A 25,567-nucleotide genomic window follows, 5' to 3' on the forward strand; every position below is an offset into this window, starting at 1 on the left:
TATCTGGCTTTTTGATGGCCTTGAGCAATCTTGAGCACAACCAATTCCCCTTAGTCATCAGCACGTATGTGTGGCAGAACCTTAACATGGTTGGTTACATTGTTGGGTAAGAATGTAATCCACTCAGTGCCTACCGATCTCCCTGGCAGGTCTTCTTTCATCTTGTTCACACTATAGCACTTCAAAAGCAACTTGTAGCCTTAAAAGCATCTTGATCTGCAAACACCACAGAGTTATGTATTTTGTTGCTCCCATCAATTTATGCTGTAAGAGTTCCTCTTGTAAGGTTGTACGGTTAGTTGGGGTTATGGGGTTACAGGGATAAAGGAGGGGGCGTGGGCCAAGGTAGGGTGTTCTTTCGGAGTGTGGGTGCGAGACCTGATGGGCCGAATGACCTACTTCTGCAATGTAGAGATTCTATGGTTTTAAGATTCCTATTTTCTTCGTCTTTCACTGACATCTTGTAACTACTTCAATTTCAATCAGTTTCTCACTGAATTAATTAATATATTTTAGTTTCATTTAAGCATCATGATATAAACAAATTCAAGAACATTTATAATTATTTTGGAAGACAAAAAATGAAAATCAGGACAAAACCTTACTGCAAAATGGGAGATTAAAAGTATCAATCCACAGAGTCGTGATGGTTACCAGAAAATATACTATCAACCAGTATCCTCATTACATCAAAGTTATTATTTAAATGAGTTCAAGCAAGTTGTGTGGGTCCAGAATATCCAAATATTGCTCAACAGCAAGATTGTATTAATCTACTCACGGTAGTGACTTCCCATAAATTGGTGTGGAAACTTGGTCTTGAAAATGGGCCACAGGAAAACTCTTAACTGCTAACTTGACTCCAGCTGTTGAGGGCAAAGGCAAATTTGAGAAACTCCAGTACCCATACAAAGAACCAACACCGTCACATTGTATTTCTTATTTCCCAAACTTTTCACCGTACGCCAGTAAATTGAGCTGCCAGATTAAAATCCTCAGATTCTCCCTTTCTAGCATTCTGACTGTGAAGCCTGTGACACTATTGAAGAGTATCTTTTTTATATCAAAATATTATCTCTGGCATGGAAATTCATCTCATCGTAACTACATTCCTCCCACGTAATTTACAGCTTTTCGGAAATTCCCCCAGCCCGCCCACCATTTCTGCAATTTCCTTCTGTGTGGATCAGACATTGATGGGTTATTCTTCCACATCTCAAACACTTCTCCAATAAAACCATTCTTCAAGCACGAGCCTGAAATGTGAATGTCAGCAAGCAATTTTACCGTGGGAGAAATCGCAATGGAGCTGAATCATATCAACACAGGTCTACTTTCCAGCAGGAGCCACTGGATAAGGGTCAAGGGTGGAAACCCTGGACGGTGGCCAATTTTCTATCCTCCCTATCCAAATGCTGCTGATACTAACTGCTGCCCCCAGCTGACAGCAGCTAACTGAGATCAACTTAGCAGCTAACTGGATCACTCCCGAGACTTTTACTATCTTCCATCCATTCCCAACCCCCTCATAAAGCTCCATTGTTTTCTCACACAAGTCCAAGGGCCAGAAGCCTCAGCATTACAGGCACAGCCATCTATTGCCATGTCTGCATTGGACACAGACCTCTTCCTTAGACCCTTCTCCAATATCCTGTCTGCCGAATAACAGTTGCCAAAAACTCATGGATTTCTTTGTTAACGACCATCCATTCAGCTATTGCTGCCGGTTTCCCTTGTCTGCTCAGCCCAACCTTATTCCAGACCCACTCTCACCGTGAATGACCAATGCTCTCTAGTTCCTCCCCCATCCACCCTTTTCCTTTCTTCAAGTTCATCTTAAGACTGACCTTTCGCTGAAGAGAAATGTGTTTGGTGGTAGAATCATGATGGAGGTGGAGAAAAGAATTGAATGTGCAGACTGGTGGGGTGGAAGGCAAGAATAAGGTGGATCTTCGTAATTATTATTATTATAGAATTTACAGTGCAGAAGGAGGTCATTCGGCCCATCGAGTCTGCACTGACTCTTGGAAAGAGCACCCTACCCAAGGTCAACACCTCCACCCTATTTCTATAACCCAGTAACCCCACCCAACGCTAGGGAAATTTTGGACACTAAGGGCAATTTATCATGGCCAATCCACCTAACCTGCACATCTTTGGGCTGTGGGAGGAAACCGGAGCACTCGGAGGAAACCCACGCACACACGGGGAGGATGTGCAGACTCCTCACAGACAATGACCCAAGCCGGAATCAAACCTGGGACCCTTGAGCTGTGAAGCAATTGTGCTATCCACAATGCTACCGTGGTGCCCAATTACCGTGCTGATCCTGTTAGTGTTGCAGGAGAAAGGAAGGATGGTAGGAGCAGAAGCATGGAAAATGGGATGATAGTGATTAAGGATCTTGTCTACAATGTAGAAAAGAGTCCTTGGCTGAGGAACAGGGAGGACATATTGGAAAGTATGGTGCGGAAGATGGCATAAACTTCTTTTTTAAAAATCAATTTAGAGTAACCAATAATTTTTTCCAATTAAGGGACAATTTAGTGCGGCCAATCCACCTAACCTGCACATGTGGGGGTGAAACCCGCGCAGACACAGGGTGAATGTGCAAACTCCACACAGACAGTGACCCGGGGTCAATTCAGCGCCGTAGGCAGCACTGCACCACCCTGCCACCCTAATCATAACACCTCTGATGGACATGGTGAAAATAGATTAAAGGAATGGAGTCCTCTTTGGAAATGGGAGGTCAAAAGTATAACTAGGGAGCTGTGGAGTAGCTTTGCTTGTAATAGATAAGAGGGGAATAAACATCTTCAAATTTAGAGCAGATGGGGTTATTCTTCCACATCACAAACACTTCTCCAACAAGACCATTCTTCAAGCACGAGCCTGAAATGTGAATGTCAGCAAACAATTTTACCGTGGGAGAAATCACAATGGAGCTGAATCATATACACACAGGTCTACTTTCCAGCAGGGACTGTCTATATATATGTTTCTGGAACATACCTCTTCATTCACCTGAGGAAGGAGCAGTGCTCCAAAAGCTAGTGTTTGAAACAAACCCGTTGGACTTTAACCTGGTGTTGTAAAACTTCTTACTGCGCTCACCCCAGTCCAACGCTGGCATCTCCATATTCAAATTTAGAGCAAGCGAGGTAAAGCAAAACAAGGAAGAGTCAGTGAAGAACGATAGAGGCAGCATGGTAGCACAGTGGTTAGCACAGTTGCTTCACAGCTCCAGGGTTCCAGGGTCAATTCCTGGCTTGGGTCATTGTCTGTGCGGAGTCTGCACGTTCTCCCCGTGTCTGCGTGGGTTTGATCCGGGAGCTCTGATTTCCTCCCACAGTCCAAACATGTGTAGGTTAGGTTGATTGGTCATGCTAAATTGCCCTTAGTGTCCAAAAAAGGGTGGGTGGGATTATGGGGATAGGGTGGAACTGTGGGGATATGGTGGAGGTGTGCGCGCTCTTTCCAAGGGCCAGTGCAGACTTGATGGGCTAAATGGCCTCCTTCTGCACTGTAAATTCTGTGATTCTATGATTTAAAGGGAGGTATTTGACGGAAAGAATGAAAAGTTAACTAAATCCCTAGTTCAGGGCGAGAGCTGGAAGCAACATTCATAAATTCATATTTGAATCAAAGATCCCTTTGTTTTTATAAATTAACACTTGAGAAACATTTACTTTCTTTCAATTTTCTTTCCTTAAGTCATTCCACCACCACTCAAGTGGTAATTCTGGACGATGAATATCAATAGTATTCACTCCAATAGACATCATGCCTATGTCCAATCTGTACACAGCAGAGGTGTCCACTTTCCCAGTTGGAGACCTAATAGTGATCAGCAGCAACATCTCTGGTTCATTCCCCCCCCCCCCCCCCCCCCCCCCCCCCCCACCCCCTGCAAGCCAGGGCAGCTCAGATCCACCACCATAGGCTCAGTTAATAAAAGTGAACTCAAGATCAATCCTGGAACCTTGCTGGCAAATACAGATGTGCTTCATACATCAGCTGAGCCACTGAGCTGCTCGATTCCATTGTTAAAAAGAGTTTCTAATTTCAAATTCAGAAATGAGCTTTCTTCCCTTGTCTCAGCTCTGTGTGCTGCTAAAATATATAGAAACCTAGCAGGCAGACAGTACCATGCCTTATATTTTCACTATATAAATATTTCAGGTGTTTATGACTCTAAAGATCTTACTTTCTTTAAGCTTTCTGCTGGTTCTGACACATTCCAAAATCATTTCTCGATAACGTGATGGGTTCTCCTTTAACATCTCAACGGCTTCCACATTGACCGCATTTTCCAGCACTGGATTGGACAACATCACCTAGTTGGAGATTATAGCACATCTCTGAATCAGTGTTTCCGCAACTGAGTTTCAAAACCAAACAGACCAATTAAAATAACAACAGAAAAGGACTGAGTGGTGAATTGATTGATTAAATACCATCCTGCCACACCTGGACTTCAGTTTTCAACCCAAACTAAATTGACAGGGTAAAATTCAACTTCCTCTTCTTGCAGTTTATTGTGTTATAATCTTATCATTAGACTACTGGCTTTAATGGCAGTATTACAAAATCATACCCCATCAACCATTCATAAAAATCCAACTGGTCTCATTGGCACAGTATGGGCGGCACGGTGGCACAGTGGTTAGCACCGTTGCTTCACAGCTTGGGTCGTCTGCGCATAGAACACAGAAAAATACAGTACAGAACGGGCCCTTCAGCCCACAATGTTGTGCCAAAGTTTTGTCCTAGATTAAGAACAAATTAATCTACACCCCATCATTCTACCGTACCGTAATCCATGTACCTATCCAATAGTGACTTGAAGGTCCCTAATGTTTCCGACTCAACTACTTCCACAGGCAGTGCATTCCATGCCCCCACTACTCTGGGTAAAGAACCTACCTCTGACATCCCCCTATATCTTCCACCATTCACCTTAAATTTATGTTCCTCCCTGTGTCTGCGTGGGTTTCCTCCAGGTGCTCTGGTTTCCTCCCACAAGTCCCGAAAGACATGCTTGTTAGGTGAATTGGACATTCTGAATTCTCCTTCAGTGTACCCAAACATGTGCTGTGGTGTGTGGTGACTAGGGGATTTTCACAGTAACTTCATTGCAGTGTTAATGTAAACCTACTTGTGACACTATTAAAGATTCTTATTATTTTCCATTAGCAAGAAAGCAAGGAAATAAATCAGATAGGAGTTCTGCTTCTTGCCACAACCTTCAAGAAAGTGCATGTATAGCTATTGCTGGAAGACCAAACTCAGCATCAGTAAATTCTGTGAGCATTCAATGCATAAAAACTGAGAGATTACCAGTCTGGCAAGGTATCACAAGATCTATTGCACTCTGGAACTCTATTCTAGTGAAGGGGGGGGAGGGGGTTCAGCGATGATACCTCTTAACACTAAATAGTCAGCATGCCACTAGATTAGTTTTACATAAGTTACTTTATTAAGGATTGGGATGAATTATAGGAAGAGTACCAACTAATCATTATTAACCATTAAATATGTATTTTTAGGACACAGCAGTAATAAGTAATCAATAGTGAAACAATCCAAGGTGCTGGTTCTGTTGTTCTGTTTCTCACAAACAATCAGCACAGGATGTTGCGATTGTAAATAGCTGTCAGGATGAGGATCCTGGCATTAATCATGGGTTGCTTGCGATTCTATTGGGTGAAGTTTAAACATTGCTTGAAATTCTATTGAGTGAGTTTAAACATAGCAGATTCAGGGATTGGATCACATCCAACTGCGGAGGGCTATTGATTTTTGGATGTTGTACATGTGCTGAGTTTGTGTCTTTATCCTGTAGGACCTTGGCAGCTTTCCAGGTCTTATCTCTCATGTACATGAAAGCAAGCTTGTAGAATATTAAACTGTCTTCAGATTATTGATGTGTCTGCTGCTCTTTGCACTGAGTTGAGCCACGGGAGAAAAGCCCATGTGGAAGCCAACTCAATACACATGCCTTGAAACAGCTCCTACATTATTTGGCACTGCGAGCATTATCGTCCACAGGATTCTGACCAGAATGATATGCCTCCCCGGGTGAGTACATTTTGATTTACCACCAAGTAAATAGAGGTTGCGTATCAGAAGGTCGGATCCATAAGTTGTGTAATTTGGACAAGGGGTGCAAGTTGCGAGAAGGTAGCGGCAGACGCAAGCAACACTGAGAACGCGCTAATATTGGGTGGCAAAGACGGAATTTTGTACCAAGCCAAGGAGCAGTGCAGGATAAACCGCCGTGCGTTTTAAAAAAGGAAGACTGGAAAGGGTAGGGCCTGGCGACGATTCGATGGAGTCTAAAGCAGGGATTCCACAGTGGGGACCTGATGGCAGTATGATACAAACCATTGTTATTGAGCATAGGAAGTTGATCAAAAAGATGGTTGAGAAAGGATATGATTCAGAAGCGCCTGAAGCTGGGCAAAAGGCTTGATGGCGAGGGCAGACTGAAAATAAAGCAGAGATGACAGCTGTAATACTTGCTGCTCTGATTAAAAATCACCTCAACACTGAGGCAGAGCAGAAACAAGCAGCCTTTATAAGAAAAGCTCAGGAGGAGGGACTTAACAAACCACAGAGAAGGATGGTGGCTGAGCCACTATATCCCTCCCTCCCTGAGGAGGAAGGAAAACAGGGGAAAATAGACAGGGGTAAGTTTAGCTGATGAAGCAGCCCAATATAATGACTATCCACCCTCGTATAATTCAAAAATCCCATCCGCTCCCATGGCACTAATTCGAACTACATTCAAAACCGCCGCAGGTGGGAGAGGGGCCATAACGACCACTCAAGCAATGCCGCTGACTGCAGCAGAGAAACAAATGTTCATGGACAAATTCAACCTTTTGGGAAACTATGAATGAATTAAGGGAAACCCACGATCTAACCCTGGATGACATGAGACTGTCAACAAAGGGGAAATTACCTGGTTCGGCCTGGCAGATGTTACCCGCCAATGTACAAAGCAGGGGCTGGATAATGGCTGCCGGCAGAACAGACCAGCAGAAATATGATAATTTTTAACGGGGCGAGCCTGAGGACACGGTAGTGCTAATTGGACAAAGGTGACACTCGTTAAACAAGGTCCCAAAGAAACAGCAGACGAATATGGGGAACGGAAGTTCCAAAGTATGTAGATGAGGGGGGTATAGTCAACCCCCAGAAAGATGATGAGATATTTTTAAATATGTTAAAGGACAGGTTCAGTCCAGCCCTAACTAAAATAGTAGAAATGGGTCTCTCGGTGGGAAATACATATCAGGAAATTATGAATTGGGCCATGAAAACTGAGGCAAATTGCCAGAAAAACTCCAAATTTGCCACAATTCAAACTGGGGAATTCCAACCCAAAGCAAAAGGGGAATGTTTCTTATGTGGGAGGAAGGGGCACTTTGCAAGGAAATGTCAGAATAGGGCCACCGGGTGGGTAATCCGATGTACTAACTGTCGGAGGAATGGCCACGAGAAACGGGACTGCTGGGTGATAGGGGGAGGAAAGGAAGGACAGGGACCCAACAATCAAAGACTGGCACAGAATTCCTCGCTAGCAGCCTTGTCTCAGCGCAGACTCAGCCAGTGATTCAAAACACAATGTCCGAATTACAGAGGTTGTTGGGACAGAAATGACAATTAGCAGCCCTGGGAACCCAGGGCAGGGACCCCCTGAATGTATGTGGACACGGTGTTGGGGGGTCAGCCTTGTACAATACTGATTGACACCGGGGCAGCTGTGTCCATTACAGATTTACCCTTGCCGACAACTAATCATAATATGCAACTACAGGGAGTGACTGGAGGAACACGAACAGCAATCTTAAGTGAACCGATCGTTTTAGAAATAGGGGGTCAAGCAGAACAGATTCAAATTTGGAAATGCTCAACTGGGGAAGGCAGCATTCTGGGGATAGATTTATTAGAACAGCTAGTGGCTGTAATTGACACAAAGGCAGCCGCCATAACATGGAACAAACCCTACAGACGGGACCGATGGGGGCAACGGAAAGGATGTACAATCTCCCAGGTAGCGACTATTTGGCCCAGTTGGGGAAAGGGAACGGTCTGGGGAAACCTAGCCTCCCAATACCCCCAGGTCTGGGCCACACACAAGCAGGATTGAGGTTACCTTGCCGTTAGCCCCATAGCAATCCCTGGAGGAGTTCACCCTCCACACAAGCAGTATCCTGTTAAATTGGAAGCATTGGAAGCCGTCAAAGGCATCATTGCTGATCTAGAACAGCAAAGGATTGTAACTAAAACGTCCTCCTGTACTAATTCACTTATATGGCCCTTTAAAAAACCCAGTGGCGTGCAGAGGGGGGGGGGGGGGGGGGGGGCGACGGTGCATTGGCCCCGGGCATCCATTGGATGGGGGCATCCAATCAGAGAAGGAAAAAAAAAAAAACAATTTTTTTTTTTTTAATTTTTAAAAAAAATTTAGATTACCCAATTATTTTTTTCAATTAAGGGGCAATTTAGCGTGGCCAATTCACCTACTCTGCACATTTTTTGGGTTGTGGGGGCGAAACCAACGCAGACACGGGGAGAATGTGCAAACTCCACACGGACATTGACCCAGAGCCGGGATCGAACCTGGGACCTCAGTTCCGTGAGGTGGTTGTGCTAACCACTAGGCCACCATGCTGCCCCAGAGAAGGAAATAAGATAGTAATTTTAAAATTTCAGCGGTGATAAATCAATTTTTGGAGGCTCACCACACTGCAGAGGCAGTTGTTAGCCCTTTATTCCTTTAACATGGTGTACCCTTTCTGTCTAGAGAAAATGGTCCTTCTCCCCATCCCCCCCCCCCACACGCATGCGCATGATGTACGTGGTGCAACCATCAAAAGCAACAAGCAGACGTGGCTGTTCGTTCCTGCGTTTCCTCGAGTCATAACTCGTCTTTTCTTCAGCTTTTTGTGCATCTAGATTAGTTCTTTTACCTACTCAGGTCAGTGAATAGCTCTAGAACAGGTGCAACTACGGTTTTTATAGGTTTTTTGGCGATATTTAATGAAATATTTACGTGGGATGTAGTAAGAGTGAAGCCTGGATGATCAGAGGACTGCTATGGCATTTAATCTCGGAATAGGAGACATTTATTCCTTAACATGCTAATATTCGAATACAGATACCACTAATTTGCAAGTCTATGATATAAATTGCACAAAATTATCAGTGTGAAATAATTTGATACGAAGGAACAAAGAAATTAAATATGGTTTATCTGTCTGCAACTGACCGATTGTTTACCATTTTCTTCCCATTTTCTCATGCGTCTTACGGTTTTTGAGATAGAAAATGAAATGTTACGAGTATTTCGTGTACAACCGAGTGGAGCAGAGAACAGGAAAAAAAAGAGGGCCAGAGTCGAAGAAGAGTCCCATCAAAGAGGGGCATTAGATGCATGGATAAAAAGAAGTAAAGAAGAAGTAGGAGAACCTGGAGAAGTAAAAGATGATGTGGGTGCAGAGAAGGATTTTTCTGATACGGATTCAGCTCGGTCAGAACATAATACTCTCTCTCCTCAGTCTCGTTGTCAGGATGATGATCCATGTGAAGAAAATAAAGAAGATATTTGCATATTTTTGCAAAGAAGCGATTTTGGCTGTTTGAAGAAACCGATTCCAGATCATTTGAAGATGACAATATTACAACATGGCCCTGAAAGATATCAGAATAAAAGTGGTCCATTTGCTGAGAAGGATGGGAGATCATTTTCCAAACAGTGGTTTGATAAAGTTTCCACAAACGGAGAAATTGTGGAGAGAAAATGGTTGTTATACTCTCCATATCGGAAAGCATGCTACTGTTTTGTTTGCTTTTTGTTTTCAAAGGAGCATTTGTTGTCTGTGTCAAACTTTGGAAAGGAAGACGGTTTCTCCACTTGGAGAAAATTAAATCCAACAATACCTGACCATGAGAAAAGCCCTTCTCATAGAGCTCACATGAGGGAATACCTGAACCTTGTAGTTCGACTCCATCATTCAACTACGATAGATGCTGAACTTCAACAGCAAATGTCTGCTGAAAAGAAAAGATGGAAAGCTATAACTGAACGGATTGTCGAGGTTATATCCTTTCTGGCAAAACAGAATCTGGCCTATCGTGGACATTGAGGAGAAGGAATATCTGGGTTATCAGAGCCAGGGGAGACAGTCAGTGAAAATACAGGAAACTTTCTAGCAACAATCAGACTTTTGGCCAAATATGATGACATCTTAGCAAAACACTTGCAGAGAGGGAAAGAGAAACCAAAAAGTGTCACCTACTTGTCCAACAGAATTCAAAACAAAATAATCAATCTTCTTGGTGAAACTGTCCAGAAAAATATAATGTCCGAAATTAAGGACGCAAAATATTTTAGCATAATGCTGGATTCAACTCCAGATATTGCCCATGAAGATCAGGTTTCTGAAATTCTGCGTTACGTTCATATTGATGAAAACAGAAAAGTAGAAATAAAGGAGACATTTCTGGGATTTTTTCAAGTCAACAAGAAAGATGCAGTCAGCCTGGTAAATAAAATTCAGGAAAAATTGGAAGAAGACAAAATTTCCATGAATGACTGTCGTGGTCAAGCATATGATAACGCAGCAGTTATGGCTGGAGTGAGAGGAGGTGTTCAACAAAAAATTCTTGAAGTTAACCCAAAAGCTGTGTTTGTGAACTGCGAGAACCACAGCCTCAATTTGTCCTGTGTCCATGCAAGTGAGGTGCAACCTGTTGTTGTTACATTTTTTGGCATTCTAGAAAAACTCTACTTTTTTTTCTTCATCTACTTCTCGTTGGGAAGTGTTAAAATCATTTGTCACTCGGACTGTGAAAAGACAGTGTGACACAAGATGGAGTTCCAGCCATGATGCTGTGCAAGTAATCCATGAAGAGTGTGACAACGTTATTGCAAGCCTTCAACACCTGCTGGAAGGAGAATTTTCAAGGGAAACTAAATCTGATGCGGGATCGCTACTGAACTCTATTCAACAGTTCCCGTTTATAGCTTTATTAAATTTTTGGTACTCAGTTTTATCATCAGTGGATAAAGTCTCAAAACGTTTGCAGGGTCCGAAAATGGGGTTCCATGAAGCTTCTTGTGATCTGAGAGGACTTATTCATATCTTGAATTTGAAGAATGATGAAATTATCCACAATGCAATAGATTTAGCCAATGAATATTGTCAAAATTGGGGAATACCAATTGCACGAACAAGGAGAAGAAGAATAATGCCTGGAGAGTCAGCAAGAGATAGTGGACTGACGGCACAAGAAGAAATGAATAGAGTAATGGTAGAGATTGTGAACAGATTAAAAACTGAAATTGAAGACCGCAGTGTCCGTCTTCAAAGACTCAGTGACCGATTTTCTTTTCTTCTGAACTTGAATTCAGGAGTGATTGAAGATGAACAAGAAAGAGAGAAATTAAAAAAGGAATGTTCAGACTTTGCAAATTATTATGACAATGATGTGGTTGCAATTCAGTTATATGACAAAATTATTGATTTTGTGATGCTCCTTCGAGCTGGAGGGAATAGAGTTCCCCCTGATCCTAAAGATGCTCTGGAGTCTTTACTGCAGTATGGGAGGGATGTCTTTCCGACGCTGTGTGTTTCATACAGATTACTGCTTACAATCGCATTTTCAGTCGCAAGCTGTGAAAGGTCATTTTCAAAACTGAAATTAATAAAAACATATCTGAGGTCTTCTATGTCACAGGAGCGACTGACCAACCTGGCTTTAATAAGCATTGAAAAAGAATTTCTCACAGCTGATGTAAAAAGTGAAGTAGTTCAGGTGTTTTGTGACAGGAGGTATCATTTGGGGAAAAGAACTTAATAAATTTGATTGATTTATATTAAAATCGAATAAAGCGTTTATTTCATGTTTCATCTGTGTTTATATATTCAAAATGTTTTCCTTTCTCATAATATTTCTCAGTATATTAGGCCTTATACTTGAGTCTTTGGGGCATACAATCAAGATTTGCCCCGGGCATCACCAGACCTCTGCACGTCACTGAAAAAACCGGATGGCAGTTACCGACTGACCATTGACTACACTGCCCTAAATAATCATGCAAACAGGGAATACACCGATAGTAGCAAACCCGGCGAGTATTCTTAATACTAAAGGGCCGGAACATTTGATATTTTTACAGTTCTAGACATAGCTAACGGGTTTTGGTCAATCCCCGTGGCTGAGGAGCATCAGTACAAGTTTGCTTTTACAGTGGGGAACCAGCAATACACCTGAACCCGCTTACAACAAGGGTATCACAACAGCCCTGCTATATTTCATAAGAATATCACCCAGATAATCAAACCCCTTGTGTCGGGACCACCATTTTACAATACGTGGATGATATTTTAATCGCCTCAAACAGTTCAGCATCACACTGCCTGGCCCTCCACCAGGTAGTGCAGGCGATCCAAGACGCTGGACTTAAACTAAATCCGAACAAAGCACAGCTTGGACAGTCAGGTGACATATTTAGACATATTATTGCTCAAGGAAAGAAAAAAATCCGGGAAGACAGAAAGAAAACCATGCTCTGCATGCAGAGATCCCACACGGTGAAAGGGGCCAGACAAGTGCTGGGATTATTTAACTATTGCAGGAACTTTGTGGAGGGATACACAGCCATTGCAAAACCCCTACAGGATTTAACCAAGGGACCAAAGGCTAGAAAAGACAAGATCGAGTGGGGGAAGGAGGAGACGCAGGCTTTTTCCAATCTAAAGCAAGAAATGGTGAAGGCGGCCGCACTGGGGTTGCCGGACTTCAGTAAGCCATTCCACATCTTCTGCCAAGAGGATAGTGGAATGCAGGCCGCTGTCGTAGCCCAGAGGCATGGAGATAAATTAAGACCAGTCGGATACTACTCCGCCCAAATGGATGCGGTAGCCACAGGCATGCACCGATGTTTGCAGGCCTTGGCGTGCGCTTCATGGGCAATAAATGCATCAGAACCCATCACCCTGATGGGTAAGATAATCCTCCATAGCCCTCATACCATTGTTCAACTCTAAGAGGCAGGAAGACTGAAGGGTGTCTCGGATAGTAGACGTTCAAAGTGGGAAGCTATTATTTTACCTGGGGACAGACATGTGGAAATCTGTACAGAAATCTGGGGCTGGTTTAGCACAGTGGGCTAAACATCTGGCTTGTAATGCAGAACAAGGCCAGCAGCGGGGGTTCAATTCTCGTACCGGCCTCCCCAAACAGGCGCCGGAATGTGGCGACTAGGAGCTTTTCACAGTAACTTCATTGAAGCCTCTTGTGACAATAAGCAATTATTATATTATTAGATATGAGGGAAAATCCCACGATAGGGTTAGCGATACAAGGAATGGAGCATGATTGCGTCGTGGAAGTAGAGGAGGACACTAGTGGAGGCTTGGCAGAAGAGCCACTGGTGGGAGAGGGAGTGAGCAACTTATATGTGGATGGAGCAAGGAAGTATATAGGAGGAGAGCCCCGTACAGCATGGGCTGTAGTGGATAGTGAAGGTGAGATGATTGCAGGAGAACAGATCCCCGGGAACCACTCAGCACAAATAGCTGAATTAATAGCTTTAACAAGGGCCCTGAAATGGGACAAGGGAAAGCGAATCAATGTGTACACGGACAGTAGGTATGCTTTTGGTGTAGTTCATGACAGCTTGGAGTAGCCGAGGGTTTGTGACCTCCAGCGGAGGACACATACAGCATGAGAGTTTTGTGGTGAATGAGATTCACACGGTGTTATAAGTTACCAATGTCACTCTATTCCCATTGTATATACGTACCGATATTGTAAGTGCAGTTGCACTACCTGACCACCAGGAGGAGCAGCTCTGGGAGTACTCGAGAGTTTGTACTGGGCTCCCCCTTGGCTCCGCCCAGAACTCCTCCCCCTGGAGCTGCTGTATAAAGATCCATGCTACAGAGCTAGCCGGCCAGTTCATCGAAAGTTCAACGGCGAACAGGCTGGCTCTGTTGTAAGTATATTAAAGCCGCTATTCTAATCCTACAAGCACGTGTCCGTAGAATTGATAGTTCCATCAAGTTTAAACAAGGAATTGATCCAGGCCACCCGACAGCCCTTGGAAGCAGCTGTGATTAAGGTCCAAGCCCATCGGAGAATTGAGAATTCTGCTCAGCAAGGTAACAGTCGGGCCAATCAGGCAGCGAAAGACCTATTAGAGCAGGAATGGGTGAGGATGCAGACTCCAGGAATAGCAGCCATGAAGGCCGCAGGCAATGCTGATATTGATGTAGGGCAGGTGCAAGAACGAGCACTAGTGGAGGAAAAGGAGGGGTGGAGAAAGACCAGGGGATGGATAGGCCGTGATGGAATATGGAGGAGAGAGGGAAAGATAATAGCCCCCGAAGCCGTGTAAAAATCCCTGTTAGACATATATCATGGACAAGCACACACAGGGAGGGACAATATGATCAAACTATTAAAGGAATGTTGGTGGTGGAATGGAATGGGCAGGGATGTGACCAAATTCTGCCAGCGATGCATACAGTGTGCCCTGGTGGAACCAGGCCGCCCCTGCAAGATAAAAATGGGAAGTTAGCCCCGGCCCAAAGGACCATGGGAAAATTTGCAATTGGATTTTACTGGGCCTTTGCCTCGGGTACAGGGTAAAACATACTGTTTGGTGATTGTAGATCAATTCACCCGGTGGGTGGAAGCATTCCTGTGTAAGGACGCCACCGCTAGTACCGTGGCTTTGATATTGGCGAATGAAATAATACCAAGGTGGGGGGTGCTCTTCCAACTGGATTCTGACCAAGGGGCCCATTTCACAGGAAAAGTCATGAAGCAGGCTTGTAAGGTTTTGGGGATCCGACAAAGATTCCACATCCTATACCAACCTCAAAGCTCGGGAATGGTAGAGCGGATGAATCGGACCTTAAAAAACAGCCTAGCCAAAGCTATATTGCAGGAAGGGAATAATTGGCTGTGGGCCCTGCCGGCAATATTGTTGCGTCAAAGAGCCACCCCTGCCCGGGGGACGGTTCTAACCCCTTTGAGTTAATGAGAGAGAGAGCAATGCGCCTCCCGGAGGAGGTGATAACTGGTAGGGTGCAAATTGTGATAAGCAAAGGAACTGTACTCCAATGCATACAAGATCTGGTGAACCACCTGCATGCCCTAAGGGTCAGGTAATTGCACAGCAACAACATAGAGATTGGATCAAACGGACTGGAAAGGAGGCCCCAAAACTACCAACACCCGGGGATAGGGTAATGGTCAAACTCATGACTAGTAGAAAGGGACTAGAGGTTCGATGGAAGGGACCCAATGCAGTAATCATTGCTGGACAAAAGTGCTCTAATAGACACGAAACCCGGTCCAGGGTGGCGACACTGGACACAGTTGAAACCATATCCTCATTGGGGGGGGGGGGGTAGCCATGGCATTGCCAACTGCGGCACTTGTAATGGGACTTATCTGGATTTGTAGATGGGCCACCAGAGTGGTTCAGGATATTGGACAAATATGAGGAAGGAGTGAAGATGATGCGAATGGTATCATGCTAATTGAGCGCTGGAAGGTGTTTGTTTATTCCCATAGGATTCTATTGCTAGTACACGTTGGAGCCCCTATTCATTTTTGGTTGCAGCTATCAACATCGACCACCTAACAGGGACGCGGAAGGCGCTGGATATTGTGGATAGAAGAACCAATGATCGTATACCAATGTCACGCAGGTGCGTCGGGCTGCTGTAAATGTTATGAGATGCAAAGGGGAGGAGTGGTATAGGTTTTTATTATGATGGGACTCAGGATGTATGCAGAAATGGGACTCTATATGTTCCTGTGGGGCAGCTTATACGAATTACTTGCAATTCCAAAATACCTAGGCCCTATGTCAGTTGGGAACCCAGGATCAAGGGAATTACAGGTGATATGGAAAGTTGGGGTGCAGGACCTTTGCCCCCAGGCAAGATGACACTGTTTTTTAAATGACCGACCAGAGAACATTAAATACCATCGATGGCTCAAATCGCCCAATTGTGAAATATAAAGTAATAGGGCACCATCTGGAAATTCACAGCATAGATCCCTGCCACCTAACCGTAATGAAAATCATTGAGATGATATGTGACAGATTAACAGCTTTGTATCAAAGAAGTGCGGTAGGCAGCCAGTCAGCACCGGAGCCCGAGAATCGTGTGGGATATTGTCGGAAGCAGGGTGGTAGGCTTCTGCCTGTTCCCCAGCGGATACGGGTGGGGGCCAGGCAGAAGCCTACCACCACCACTGTGACACCGGCGAACTCCGGCTCGAGTACAACCATGAGTCCAAGGACAACCCCCAAGACCGAATGTGATGAGTATATCACTAGCCACACGATGGGACACGGGTTAGTTCTGACCCCCTCTGATGAATTAGTGACGATAGTACCTGGATATGAACATGTTATGGTTAATCTCACCAGTCTACACTTACCAGCCTATTGCTATGGGCAAGGATTGTTTGTAGCCTTGAAGGGGGAGATTTTGGATGGAAGTGGATTGGCAACATTTAAGCAACGACAGAGAGACATAGTGGAACTGGCGGTTGGAGGTTATGGGGCAGGAGTTTCGACTGTCAATGCCCTTGACATTGCTGAGATAAGTGAGGAGATTGAGGTTATGAAAGGGCAAATGAGAGCTACAGTTAAGGACATATACCAGGATGCTGAAACGACTACAGACCTTAGCCAGCAAGTCAATCAGCTTATGTGGAGAGAACCTAAACAGTTGCAACCATATCAGACCACGATTAATGAGTTAATTGATAGACAGAGTGCTATCTCAAAGGAGGTGTACTGCGTGCAGGCATGTAATGTGGATGCAATATATTTATTACAAAGTCTTCAGGCCAACCTACTCCAGCTTGCTGCACACCGAGTACCTAATTCGGTGAGCAATGATCAATTGATAGCTTGGGTCAAAACTGCCCACCAGGGACTTCCGGTGGCGGCGATGTACGAGTGAGCCGCACATTCGGTGGGCTCTCACTCCGGCGGGGCTGAACAGCTGATTCCCCGCGATAACGGGACCACGGGGGCGGCAAAAAGGCTGCCGGGAACAGAAGAGGAGAGCGGGCTGCAGCAGATGGAAGTGTGGGAGGCCAGCAGGTGAGGAAGAAAGAGAGAGAGAGAGACGGAGGCAAGGAGGAAGCTGACCTGAAGGGTAAGATGGCGGACCCACGGACCTTCCTTCCTCCAGGACAAAGGAAAAAAAAAGTTTGGAGTTGCTGAGGAGGGACAGCTTGGACCCACTTCAGATGCCCAGGAGGTAAAATTCAAGGAGCTGGGCGAAGGAAAGCGGCAGCGAAGGCGCTGAGGAGCGGGCTGCGGCACATGGAACAGCGGGATTCCAGAAGGCAGAAGAAGAAGGAGAAAAAGGGACAGAGACAAGGACCTGAAGAAAATTACCTGGGACCTAAGATGGCGGACACACGGACCCCGGACTCAGCAATCAAGCTGGCGCTGGATAACATGCTCCAGGTAATGAAGTCCAGTTTTGAAGCGCTGAAGCGGGACAGCTTGGACCCAATCCAGAAAGCGGTGGATCAGCTGAACCAGAGGCTGGACGCCCAGGATGTTAAAGTTAAGGAGCTGGGCGAGGCGGTGGAGGAGCAGGCGGATGCTCAAACGGTTGCAGCGCTAGAAGTGGACGGCCTGAAAGAGCGGCAGAGAAGACTGCTGGACAGAGTGGAGGAGCTGGAGAATAGAGTCCGCAGGAACAATCTGAGGATGGTCGGCCTCCCGGAGGGGGCGGAGGGAGCTGATGCTGCAGCGTTTGTAGCAGACCTGCTGAAGCAGCTGATGGGAGCCGAAGCCTTTCCGCGACCGCTGGAGCTGGAGGGGGCACACAGAGTGCAGGCAAGGCAGGGGCGGCCGGGCGGGCCCCCCCCCCCGCCCGATGGTGATTAGGTTCCACAGGTTCGTGGACAAGGAGCAGGTGCTGCAGTGGGCAAAGAGCGCCAGGAGCAGCACGTGGAACAACAGTGTTCTCCGCATTTATCAGGACCTAAGCCAGGAGGTGGCTCGGCGGCGAGCAGCCTTTAAGAATGTCAAGGAGGTGCTGTTCAAGAAGCACGTGAAGTTTGGTCTGCTGTTCCCAGCTCGGCTATGGGTCACGCACCAGGGTCAACACCACTACTTCTCCGAGCCCGAAGAAGCAATGAATTTTGTGAGGGACCTGGGGCTGGTCCCGAAAGGAGGCCCCAAGGACGCGAGTTAGGGCCCGAGGATTTCTGTGGGAAGGAACGCCGAATGTGCCTGGACTGCTGCTCAACGGTTTGCTGGGCCAAGGGGGCCAAGCGGAACATTTGAGACTCTTTCCTTTGTTCATGGACATTTATGTGCTTTTTCTCTTTTTTCTGTGGTTTTTTCTTTTTTTTTCCTGTTTGGGCTGGTTTGTGCTTTTTGTGCAGCTCGCGGAAGACACTGGAGCCGGCTTGCCCCAGTGGGTGGGGAGGAGGACGGGGAAACAAGGGGAATGGGACAGGAAGGCGCCGGAGTGTTGAGTCACCGGGCTAGCAGATTGGCTAGTCAAGGAAGTCAGATGGGGGGGGAAGTTACAGCCAGTAGGTGGCAGGGGTGGGGGTATCGGGGGAGGGGGTTAGGGGAGGGGGGGGGTTGTTCTGCTGACGGGAGAGGGACTTGAAATAGGCACTGGAAAGGAGGTCGAGGGTGGATGCAGCCAAAGGGCGGCCCAGGAATGGCGCGACGCACGGGTCAGGGGCCGGCCCGAGAAAGGCTATGGCTGACCGGCGGGGTGGGGGTGGGTGGGATGTGCCCCCCGACCAGGCTAATCACCTGGAACGTTAAGGGACTGAATGGGCCGGTTAAGAGGGCGCGGGTGTTCGCGCACTTGCGGGCCCTGAGGGCGGACGTAATTATGGTGCAGGAGACACATCTGAAAGTGTCAGACCAGACCAGGCCAAGGAAGGGCTGGATTAGCCAGGTCTTCCACTCGGACTTGGACTCGAAGTCCAGAGGGGTGGCAATCATGATCAACAAGCGAGTGCAATTTGAGGCAGAGGGCATATCCGCAGACAGGGGGGGCAGATACCTGATGGTACGGGGCAGACTGGAGGGGAGAAGAGTGGTGCTGGTGAATATATATGCCCCGAACTGGGATGACGTGGACTTCATTAAAAGAGTGCTGGGGAAGATCCCGGACTTGGATTCTCGCAGGCTAATAATGGGAGGGGACATTAACATGGTCCTTGACCCGACTTTGGATCGGTCGTGTCCCAGAACGGGTAGACTCTCAGCAATGGCAAGGGAGCTGAAAGGGTTTATGGAGCAAATGGGGGCAGTGGACCCCTGGAGAGATAGACAGCCAACAGGAAGGGGCTACTCGTTTTACTCGCACGTCCACAAAGTATATTCCAGGATAGATTTCTTTGTACTAAGCAGGGACTGTATGGGGGAGGTAAAGAACACGGAATACTCAGCAATTACCATTTCAGACCATGCCCCGCATTGGGTGGACCTGCAGTTCGGGGGAGCGAGCTATCAACGCCCGCAATGGAGGCTAGATGTGGGACTGCTGTCGGAGGAGGGGATCTGCGAGAGGCTTCGGAAATGTATAAAAAATTACCTGCAGGTGAATGACACTGGGGAGGTCTCAGCGGCGACCGTGTGGGAGGCACTAAAGGCAGTAGTGCGGGGGGAGCTGATTTCAATTGGGGTCCACAGAGCCAAGGCAGACTGGGCAGAGATGGATAGATTGGTCAGGGAAATGGGTCGGATAGATGAAGAGCACGCGGAGTCTCCGGGGGAGGTTTTACTCAGGGAGAGGCAGAGACTACAGGCGGAACTGGGGGCACTATCCACGAGCAGGGCCGTGGAACAGCTTAGGAAGGCGAGGGGAGTGGTGTACGAGTATGGGGAAAAGGCCAGCAGACTGTTAGCGCAGCAACTCAGGAGGAGGGAGGCGGCCTGGGAAATAGGTAGAGTGAGGGACGAGGGGGGGGCGCAAAGTGGAGGATCCGGCAGAATTGAATAGGGTATTCCGGGACTTCTATCGTAAGCTGTATACTTCGGAGCCGCCGGAAGAACCGGAGGGGATGAAAAGATTTCTGGACGGGTTAACATTCCCAACAGTTGGGGGGGGCGAGTGGAAGAGCTGGGGGCCCCGATTAGAGTAGAGGAGGTATTGGGGGGCCTAAAGGCCATGCAGTCGGGGAAGTCCCCGGGGCCGGATGGATACCCAGTAGAGTTTTATAGGAAGTTCTCTGAGCTGGTGGGCCCGGTCTTGGCGAGGGTTTTCAAAGAGGCAAGGGACAGAGGGACCCTGCCGCCGACAATGTCACAAGCCACCATATCTCTGATATTGAAGCGGGGTAAAGACCCGGAGGCGTGCGGGTCCTACAGGCCAATCTCCCTGATTAATGTAGATGCCAAGCTCCTGGCAAAGGTACTGGCGGTTAGAATGGAGGACTGTGTACCGGAGGTGATTGGGGAGGATCAAACGGGGTTCGTGAAAGGTAGGCAGCTGGCGGCCAATCTGAGGAGATTGCTCAATGTGATAATGATGCCCCCGGCGGGTAGAGAGGTGGAGGTAGTGGTGGCAATGGACGCCGAGAAGGCCTTTGACCGGGTGGAGTGGGACTATCTATGGGAGGTGCTCGGACGGTTTGGGTTCGGGGAGGGATTGGTGGATTGGATCAAATTATTATATCAGGCCCCGAGGGCCAGCGTCAGGACCAACAGAGAAGTGTCGGAGTACTTTAGGTTGTACCGAGGGACCAGGCAGGGCTGCCCGCTCTCCCCGCTGCTGTTTGCGCTGGCCATAGAGCCGCTGGCGATTGCGCTGAGAGCCGCAGAGGGTTGGAAGGGGATGGTGAGGGGCGGGGTTGAACACAGGGTTTCTCTTTATGCAGACGACCTGCTCCTGTACGTGTCGGACCCAGTGGCCGGGATGGGAACTATACTGGGAATGCTGAGGGAGTTCGGCCAGTTCTCAGGATACAAATTAAATACGGTCAAGAGTGAAATGTTTGTGGTCCAGGCAAGGGGCCAGGAGAACAGATTGAGAGGGCTACCGTTTAGGCTAGTTGAGGAAAATTTCCGGTATTTGGGAATCCAGGTGGCACGAGACTGGGGCAGGCTGCATAAGTTAAATTTGGCCAGGGTGGTGGAGCAAATGAAGGGAGAGTTTCGGAGATGGGATGCACTCCCGCTGTCGCTGGCAGGGAGGGTGCAGACTGTAAAGATGACAATCCTCCCTCGATTTTTGTTTATTTTTCAGTGCCTCCCGATCTTTATCCCACAGTCCTTCTTCAAAAGAGTTAACGGGCTGATCATGAGCTTTGTCTGGGCGGGAAAGTCTCCGCGGGTGAAGAAGGCGATGTTGGAGAGGAACCGCAGCGAGGGAGGGCTGGCTTTGCCGAGTCTGGTCAATTATTACTGGGCGGCCAACATCGCTATGATAAGGAAGTGGATGGTGGGTATGGGGTCTATTTGGGAGCGGGTGGAGGCGGCTTCGTGCAGGGGCTCCAGTTTGGAAGCCCTGGTCACGGCTCCTCTACCGCTGCCGCCGGCCAAGTACACCACCAGCCCGGTAGTGGTGGCAACCCTGCGGATATGGGGCCAGTGGAGGAGGCATGTGGGGGAGATGGGGGCGTCTGTCTGGGCGCCAATCTGCGACAACCATCGGTTTGCCCCCGGCAGTATGGATGGGGGGTTCAGAGTATGGCGGCGAGCAGGGGCGGGAAGGGTGGGTGATATGTTCCTGGAAGGGAGCTTCGCGAGTTTGAGGAGCTTGGAGGAGAAATTTGGGTTGGTAAGGGGAAATGATTTTAGATACCTACAGTTGCGGGACTTTGTTCGTAGACAGGTCCCATCTTTCCCGCGCCTCCCGCCAATGGGGATCCTCGACAGAATAGTCTCTAGGAGGGAAGAAGGGGAGGGCAGAGTCTCGGGTATATATAAGGTGCTCATGAGGGAGGAAGGGTCCCAGACAGAGGAACTGAAACTTAAATGGGAGGAGGAGATAGGCGGGGAAATGGAGGATGGGCTGTGGGCAGAGGCCCTGAGTAGGGTAAACTCGACTGCGACATGTGCTAGGCTCGGGCTGATCCAATTTAAGGTCGTTCACCGGGCCCATATGACGGTGGCTCGGATGAGCAAATTTTTCGGGATAGAGGACAAATGCGCTAGGTGCGCGGGAGGACCAGCGAAACATGTTCACATGTTTTGGGCATGCCCTGAGCTGAGGGGGTACTGGGAGGGATTTGCGGGGGTCATGTCCCAGGTGCTAAAAACAAGGGTGGTGATGAGTCCAGGGGTGGCAATGTTTGGGGTTTCGGAAGACCCGGGCGTCCAGGGGGAGAAAGAGGCTGATGTGCTGGCCTTTGCTTCCCTGATAGCCCGGCGACGAATATTATTGGCGTGGAGGGACTCAAAGCCCCCGAAGACTGAGTGGTGGCTTGCGGACATGTCGAGTTTCCTGGGGATGGAAAAAATTAAGTTCGCCTTGAGGGGATCTGTGCAGGGGTTCACCCGGAGGTGGCAACCATTTATTGACTTCTTTGCGGGAGAGTGAGCGTCAGCAGGGGGGTGGGGGGAGGGGTACAGTAGAGTAGGAGGGAAAATATGGCGGGTAGTACCGGTGGGAGGGGAGCGGGCTTGTGCAATATGTTACGATGGAAGTATTGAAAGTACGTGGATGTTTGCACATTTTTGCCTTTTTTGCTTCCTTTCTGATGATGTCTGTAACTGTTTATAAAGCCAAAAACTACCTCAATAAAATTGTTTATTAAAAAAAAAACTGCCCACCAAGCTCCTGAACACCTGAGGGAGTTGCATTGGCGAGTCGCGTTCCCTTTGCCAATGATAACCACACCCTCCTAGTGGGAATGATGTTGCATATTCCCAGGGCAGGGGAGAACAGTACTCATGAACTTCTTCAGGTGAACAACTTGGGACACTATGGGAATGATGTGTTAGTTAAACTGAAGGAAGCACATGCAATCCAAAGGGCAGGTAGAATATTCTCTATCAACCTCCGGTATGCAAAGGGGTTGGGGAAATAACTGGTTGTGCCCAGAGAGGGCCATTAGTACGGAAGATTACTGCGGGTATACTACGTGTGAGAACTGCACGTTAGCGGTCAAATTAACCAATCAGACTGTGTTTAATCATGCTCAATACTTGGACAACTACTACATTGTGACGTCATTCCACAATTATACCAAGTGTGGCATTGTGTGTGAATTGCCGGGACATAATGTTGTTCTAACCAATTTATCCGAGTCTATTACCATTGGCCAACACAGGAACAAAGAGCGGGTGCTCATCCAGACTCAAGCTGAGAAGGCGACGGAACAGTTTCAGTCACAGAACTTTTTCTCTAAAATATGGAATTGGGGATTGAATACCAATATCCATCCATGGATACGTATTATATCGCACGTTGCTGTAATTTTGCAGCTGTTTATATTGCTTGTCTTTTTTATCACGCTCTGTTGCTTCTGACGCCGCATTAGGGAATGGCAGACAGACTGTCGCCCCCTAGTTAAAGAGGAACAGTTACGGCTCTTGCCTGTTGGCCATTGCACACCTAGGCCAGACTCCAATAAATTCTCTATGTCTCTTTGATGGCCTGTTCTTGGGCTAGCCAAGGGCCAAAAGGGGGGATTCAAGCGGGGGCCGGGGGGGGGGGGGGGGGGGGGGGGGGGGTCAGCGATGATACCTCTTACCACTAAATAGTTTGCATGCCACTAGATTACTAGATTAGTTTTACATAAGTTACTTTATTAAGGATTGGGATGAATTCTAGGAAGAGTGCCGAGTAATCATTATTAACCATTAAACATGTATTTTTAGGACACAGCAGTAATAAGTAATCAATAGTGAAACAATCCAGGGTGCTGGTTCTGTTGTTCTGTTTCTCACAAACAAACAGCACAGGATGTTGCAATTGTACATAGCTGTCAGGATGAGGATCCTGGCATTAATCATGGGTTGCTTGCGATTCTATTGGGTGAAGTTTAAACATTGCTTGCAATTCTATTGAGTGAGTTTAAACATAGCAGATTCAGGGATTGGATCACATCCAGCTGGGGAGGGCTATTGATTTTTAAATGTTGTATAGTTTGTATCTTTGTTCGGTAGAAGGACCTTGGCAGCTTTCCAGGTTTTATATCTCATGTACATGAAAGCAAGTTTGTAGAATATTAAACCGTCTTCAGATTGTTGATGTGTCTGCTGCTCTTTGTACTGAGTTGAGCCACAGGAGAAAAGCCCACGTTGAAGCCGACTCAATACACAGGCCTTGAAACAGCTCCTACATCTAGGATAACAGCTTTTGAAATGTGGGAGTGGCGGAGAATGCTCAGAGTACGTTGGATGGGATAGAAAAACAAATGAGGGGGTTAGATAAAGAGTAGCAGGTCAAGAATCGAAAGGATTGCTATGTACAATTAGAAATTACAAATACAAAAGAAAATAAGATTCATTAAAAAAAAAAAATTTAGAGTACCCAATTCTTTTTTTTCAAATTAAGGGACAATTTAGTGTGGCCAATCGACCTACCCTGCACATCTTTTGGGTTGTGGGGTGAGACCCACACAGACACGGGGAGAATGTACAAACTTCACATGGAGAGTGACCCGGGGAATGAACCCGGGTCCTCGGCGCCATGAGGCAGCAGTGCTAACCACTGCACCACTGTGCTGACCTGAAAATAAGATTAATTTAATTGTTTATTATATCCCAAATTCAAACTAAAAATCACTGCACGTAACAAGGATGCAGTTATGATATTCTATGTTATACAAAGTTATGGGGAAGAAACAAGGAAAGGGACTAAGTGGGTAGATCTTTCGGGGAGCTGCCACAGGTGTGGTAGGTCAAAATGTTGGGGGGGCGGGGGGAGTGTCAAATCTTATGCTTCTGTGAAAGTGAGTGCACTGTAGATTAAACACAAACTGCAGACAATGGCTCTCTCTGCTGGAATGACTGGCTATTACACTTAATTAAATGGAGTGACAATACAGTATAGAAAAAACAAAATATGTACCTCAAAGGCAGTAAATTTGAAACACCATCGTAAACACTGAAAAGAAAACTCTATCTCTGACTGCAGTTCAATATTGAGGTTATTCTATATTGTCTTAATTCATTATATTCGCAGATGAAGCTAGGCAGCTGCCATATTCTACCTTTAGTCTGGATATGAGAAGCAGCCAGTCAAGCACTGTGTCCCTCAATTACGATTTATACAAACCACACCACACCCCCATGCATCGAAAACCCAACCAATTAACAATACTGGTTGAATTATGAATGTATAGGCTGTCATTAAAGAACTTAAAGAGGATTATGTTTTACTTTAAACCTTATTTCTATTTCAATCTCAATGTGAATCGATCCTTCTTCCTATTATGTGTAAGGTAATTGTTTTATTTTGTTTCCTCCAAACATTTTCCAGCATTCCAATTTGCACCCTCATTGAGATTAGCTGACGTAATACAGAGCTGGGAACGCACTTACTGAGTCATTAGGAAAAGCTCTGTTCATTGT

The 25,567-nt window shown here is 46.8% G+C and overlaps 1 protein-coding gene across 3 annotated transcripts in view; it reads right to left on the reverse strand.

The window, feature by feature from the left end:
• Positions 1-25,567, reverse strand: part of LOC119964682 (ubiquitin-conjugating enzyme E2 U-like) — a 111,522-nt gene that overhangs the window by 33,172 nt on the left and 52,783 nt on the right. For all 3 annotated transcript variants that reach the window (XM_038794483.1, XM_038794484.1, XM_038794482.1), the window contains 2 exons: positions 4,211-4,340; positions 782-866 (listed from right to left, as the gene is read on the reverse strand). In XM_038794483.1, coding sequence (XP_038650411.1) covers positions 782-866; positions 4,211-4,340 — 215 coding nt within the window. The remainder of the gene's footprint in view (positions 1-781; positions 867-4,210; positions 4,341-25,567) is intronic.

This window comes from Scyliorhinus canicula, chromosome 4, assembly GCF_902713615.1.
Source record: "Scyliorhinus canicula chromosome 4, sScyCan1.1, whole genome shotgun sequence".
In the NCBI taxonomy this organism is placed as follows: domain Eukaryota; kingdom Metazoa; phylum Chordata; class Chondrichthyes; order Carcharhiniformes; family Scyliorhinidae; genus Scyliorhinus; species Scyliorhinus canicula.